The sequence below is a fragment of the Mytilus trossulus genome, chromosome 6, assembly GCF_036588685.1.
Source record: "Mytilus trossulus isolate FHL-02 chromosome 6, PNRI_Mtr1.1.1.hap1, whole genome shotgun sequence".
NCBI lineage: Eukaryota > Metazoa > Mollusca > Bivalvia > Mytilida > Mytilidae > Mytilus > Mytilus trossulus.
Genome location: NC_086378.1, coordinates 76,008,453 through 76,014,465, shown reverse-complemented (window position 1 = coordinate 76,014,465; position 6,013 = coordinate 76,008,453). Strand labels below are relative to the sequence as shown.

General features: G+C 34.1%; 1 protein-coding gene across 1 annotated transcript; it reads right to left on the bottom strand.

Moving 5' to 3' along the window:
* Positions 1-1,659: 1,659 nt before the first annotated feature.
* On the bottom strand, positions 1,660-3,616 carry LOC134723016 (uncharacterized). Its single transcript, XM_063586646.1, has 2 exons — positions 3,334-3,616; positions 1,660-2,810 (listed from the first exon to the last, which is right to left on the bottom strand). The coding sequence occupies exons 1-2, from the start codon at positions 3,614-3,616 to the stop codon at positions 1,660-1,662; spliced, it is 1,434 nt and encodes a 477-aa protein (XP_063442716.1).
* Between the last annotated feature and the right edge of the window lie 2,397 nt (positions 3,617-6,013).

Below are 6,013 nucleotides of genomic sequence, written 5' to 3'. Positions count from 1 at the left end.
TTAGGTATCTTGATATTTTGCCAAATCTTTTTGAATGGTGTATGAAGAATATGTGCTGTTAAGGTTGGATCTGATTTAAATAGTTCTGCTGGTAGTTTATCGTTTCCCGGGGCTTTATTGTTTTTAAGACTCTTTACTGCTCTAATAATCTTCTATCTTGATGGAATTTCTATGTTTACCTCAAGGTCGTGCTTTAATAATAATAATAATAATAATAATATCTTTATTTAGAGAGAGTAACTTATTTGGATTACACCAATTTTCAATAAGGCTCTCTTAATACAATAATAATTACATTAGAAATAAACAATTCATCAGTAATAATGATAAATAAAAATTATATACAATTTAAAATACAATAAACAATTATGATATGGCATTACAGTACAAATATGATTGTAATGTTAAAAGTACATAGATTTGTATTTATGTTTAAATTCAGATACTGTATTTGATTTCTTTATTGAATTAGGAAGAGCATTCCACACTTTTGGTCCAGTGTACGAAAAACTAGACTTAAACAACTGTGTGTTTTGGTTTTGGAATAATAAAATCATCAGAGGATGAAAATCTTGTATTATATTTTTGGTTTGCAGAAGCTTATACAATAAGACTGGACATATATTTTGGGGCTAAGCCATGTTTTGCCTTATACATTAGTAATGATTTGTGATATAGTATTTTTTGCGTGATTGGCACAATGTTACATGTCAAAACACACTTAGTAAAATATCTTAATAAATACAAGTTAATGTATAGAATGCAGTCAGGCTTTCGTGCAAACCATTCTTGTCAAACTGCGTTAACAGCTTTAATAGATAAGTGGCTTAAAGTCATTGATGATGGCGATCTTGTTGGAGCAGTATTTTTAGATCAAGCAAAACCCTTTGATCTCCTCAATCATGAACTGCTTATTTAAAAATTAAACAAATACAAATTTGCTTATACTTCATTACGTTAGTTTACATCATATTTGGCAGACAGATATCAGAAAGTATCTATTTCAAATACATTATCAGACGTACAAAAACAAAAAAACGGGTGTACCTCAAGGATCCGTATTAGGACCGGTGTTGTTTTTAATTTTTATTAATGATCTTCCTTTGTCTAATCCTAATCATAACACCGATTTATTTGCTGATGATAGCACCATATCAGTCATTAGACAAAACAAAAATTGCATCAGTCAAAAACTTAATACGGTTTTACAAGATATTTTTCGCTGGTGTGATGACAATAAAATGGCTGTAAATGTATCTAAAACGAAAGCTATATGCATTGGATCTAAACAAAAGCTTTCCGTTACATCAAATGCAAACATTAATCTTACTTTAAATGGACAAAAAATTATAGAAAGTACATGTGAAAAGGTTCTAGGTGTTTTTATTGATGCATCTCTATCTTGGTCTTCTCATATCGATTATACAATCAAAAAAGTTAACTCTTCTTTAGCTTTACTAAAAAGGATAAAGAAATATTTAAATCACAAAGCTAGACAAATGAACTATAACGCTTACGTTTACCTCACTTAGATTATTGTTGTTCAATATGGGGAAACTGTAATAACTTTCTATTAGATAGTTTACTAAAACTGCAAAAAAGGGCAGCAAGAATAATTTTAGACGAACATGATTACACCAAACCTTCAAGAAAATTATTTCACGAATGTAACATTAATCTCTCTGCTATGGGTATGTTTACTGTTGTTTTTGGTTCTGGCCTATTTAATACTTCTTTGAAGTGCTCATTCCATCTATTCTCTTGTTCTCTTTCAGATGTTATAATGTTACCCAGTTTGTCTTTTACTGGCATGTTGGTGTTTCTTTTTAGACCACAAAGTTTCTTTGTAATTTGGTAAAGGTCGCCCATTCTTTGCTCAGACGCAGCTTTTTCATCCTCTAGAGCCAATCCCTCGATAAAATCTTTTTTATCTTTTCTGGTGGCTTTCTTAACGTCCTTGTTACAGTTGGAGTATTGGCCCATTAGTCTGTCTTTTAGTCTATCAGAGTGAGTGTTGCAGATCTTTTTCTTTAACTCTTTCCTGTTGTCAATCAACATCCATGTCTCTTGTTTGATCCATTCTTTGTGCTTTTGGTGTTTGAAACCCAATATTTTTTCATTGGTCTGTTTAAACAGATCTTCAACTTCTTGCCATTGTTCATCTACTGTTTCACTTTCTTCAGTGTTGTTACTTTTTAGTTGTTCTAAGAGTTGAAAGCGATTCTTCAGTTCTAATTTGAAGTCATGGTTGGTTTTCATGTGTCTGAGTTTCCCTGTGTCGAATCTCTGTACCCTGCAAGGTTCTGATGCTCTCATTGGTTTGAGTTTGATGTTTGCTGTGACAAGATGAAGGTCACTTCCAACATCAGCTCCTCGCCTTACTCTCACATCCTGTAAGGATCTCCTCCACTTGCCATTAATTGCTATGTGGTCGATCTGGTTTTTATCTTTGCCTTCATGTGATACCCAAGTCAGCTTATGGACATCCTTGTGTCGGAACAATGTTCCACCTATTACAAGATTGTTCAGTCCACAAAAGTCTACTAGATGTTCTCCATTTTCGTTCATGATCCCACAGCCATGTTTTCCCATTATTCTCTCAAAACCACTGTTGTCTTGTCCTACTTTAGCATTAAAATCTCCCATGATGATTGTTTGGTCTTTTTTCGGGATTTTCTCTATCTCAGCTTGAAGCATTTCATAAAATTCTATCTTAATTTCTTTATCAGCTTCATTTGATGGAGAATAGACTTTGATGATTGATGTCTTTATAGGTTTTGTATTTAGTCTTGCTGTTATTCTTTCACTGACTGGATTATACTCAATGAGTGATTAAGAAGCTGATTTGTTGAGGATGATCGCAACTCCCCCCTGGTGTTTGTCATCTTTTCTACCAGAATATATGATCGTATCGCCTGTATTTGTCAAGTTTTTGCCAAACCCTGTCCATCTACATTCACTTATACCTAATATGTGCAGCTTGTTTTTCTTCATTTCTCTTATCACTTGGGCTTGTTTTCCTGCCTCATACATGGTACGGACATTTCAAAAACCCAATTTAAGTTTGGTTCTCGCATTCAGGATACTTTTCGTGTGACTAGCTTCCTGTTGGCTTTCACTAGTCCCATTCATATGCGCAGAATTCTGCTGGTATTCTGATGTTACGAGACGAGTTAATTTTTTTCTAATCCTTGTTTCCGTAATCAGATGCTGTTTTATGAGTAGGAGAGATTACCCCCTAGCTCAACCTCCAACCTGGTGGACTAGGGTTATTTGTTTATGGTTTTCCTTCCAATAGACAGATGCCTTCCTTGGCTTAAGATTCTGATCTACCCGTTGGTTTTGATGTTAAGAGTTTTCTTCTGTTAGGAAAGTTTCCTAAATCTATAGTTGGGGCAAGGTTAATGAGTGCTAGGGCATGCCCACATACCAGTGGGCCTACACATTGCATTTCTGGGGCCCTTGCTGCTCCGAGATCCCCAACAAATTCGTCTGATTTGTTGCAATCAGTTACCGTGTGGCACCGTGGGGAGGCTACTGATAAAGTCTTGATAATGTAGAGGCTCTGTACTGGCAGGAAAGACTTACTCACTCGACTTTCTTTTCGAAAAAACATATTGCTAGCCAGCGGCATAAGACATCCAAGGGACAGTCCCATACACTAGAGGCATAACATTACCCTGTGATGCACTACCATCACCAACACACGGAACCCAATATAAAGGATCAATATTTCATCATCCTTTTCATGTTAAATTTTAAATCTCCTATTTTATTAATGAGGAAAAATCTTTCCCTCAGTTTGAGTTTGTAACACGGATTTTGTTTTTTCTCGATCGATTTATGAATTTCTAACAGCGCTATACTACTGTTGCCTTTATTTAAACCAAGATTTGCTTTTAATTTCTAAACTTTTTTTTAGTCAACCCAAATAACGAGTTTTGCATATAAAAATAATGTTGTTTGCGCTTGCATATATAGTATATATTTCCCAGTTGATACGATATTTTAAAAGAGTTGTTGCTTCCTATCATAGTTTCCTTGCTATATAATAATTGCTAACACGGAATCTATTGAATCAAGGGTTCCAAATGTAAAAGTTATCAGTCGAAAAGTTCAACGGACGCCATCACGGGTTGGTTAACCATTCTGTTGTAGGGCATCTGTTTCACTAAAGCCCACTGAAATATCCCAATCGTCGTAACAACAAACCTGTTATTCGTTTTATCGCGAGTGTGTTTTTCTAATGTGTACTGCCCATGATCAACATAACAGGTGCCATTAGTGGATCAAAATCTACTGATATGAGTATCTGAGATCACACCAGTTTTTAGTTTGGTGCATGTAGCTTATAGTTTCATGTCTTAGTAATATTTTGTGAACTTTAATGTATTTTGACGTCTTCTGTTTTTGCCACCATGTTGTCAGTGTCTATTCGACTTATTGGCTGAGCTTTGTTATCTCTTCTGTCGCCTTTTTACAAATAAAGTCAGTATATCAATTCATTATAAAGAATTATATACCACGCCTTCTTTATTATTCAAATAAAGAGAAATAAACAGTGAAAAGTAAAATCACAAAAATACTGAACTAACAGGACAATCTAATCGGAAAGTCCATAATCACATGGCAAAATCAAATAACAAAACACTTCAAAAACGAATGGACAAGAACTGTCATACTGTCGTTGAAAAGTGATATAAATCGACCAATGTGTGTATCTTTCTGTGCACTTGAGGAATCATAATCAGCAGGGTGTTAATGATATATTTGACAAGCAATTCCTGGATTGAGTCGTAGATTTTCGACTGGACTGACAGTCTACGAGGTTCTCATGGACTCTCAGTAATAGAAACTCAACCAGCAGCTCACTTCAAGAACAAGTGTTGTCAGTTCCAAAAATAAATTTCATTAGCTGTACTAAGCAAAACCGCTCGGAAGTTTGGGTCTATAATACTCATCGACTTTTTTTTTTTTTTATTCGAACGTTACTGTTGAGTCTTTTGAAGACGATACATGCGTCGGGCGAACAAAATTATACGCTTGGTATCTTTGACAAGTTTGTCAAGTGAAAATAAATTGTGCTTTGAAATAACCAAGATATTATGACACAAAAATGTTTTAAAATGTAGGATATATTACATACAACTGTCAAATTCAAGAGAATATTTTTGTTTACCTATGTTTGCATAAAACCGGAATGTGATGTACCATGATTTGGTGGTATTACACCTGTAGGTCAATTTCGTGCGGGTGGCGGCATCAGGCGCCACAAATTTGTTGCGAAAATGGAATGGTATAGATGCGTACAAGATAGTCACCAAATTTTGAATTATTAATGAGAGGACATTATATATATAGCGGAATGTAAAGTAAAAGGATATTCAAACTTCTTATCTTTCTTCCTAAAAAATTCAATAAATCATAAGTAAGTTCAGTCCTTTTTTAAGTTGGTGTATACATAGCATTCCTTTATTAGTCAAAAATAATTTTGAAGCTAACTTACATCTTATTTTTTCATATGAAATAACGGACAGTACCGAAAAAAGGTCTGCTTTTACCGATCTTCAAATGTCGAAAATTGACTATGAAAAGACAGATCAAAGGAATCAACAAAACCGAAGGAATGAATAGTAGACCAGAGTTATTAAAATGACATTTAAATTTTTAAGTAGAAATCTGACAACGAAACAAACCATCAAACATGGTGTGAACAATGCTTGAAATATAGGTTTGAGGACCGATGGATATTCACCTGTGATAAAACAAGTGTGTCTAGAACAAATTTTATTTACAAAACTCGTTCCTTAAGTAAAACAAGTAGCTGTTGTTGATTTTAGACATACGGAACTCATTTTAAGATGATTACTCAATTTATTCATTGAATGTGTGTGACTGTTGAAAATAGAAATCACGGGGATAAAGAGGTGGGGTGCTACATCAATGTAGAACCAAATGGATGACACATAAATCATACGTAAACAAAATTTTATTAAAAAGTTTATTATTCTTT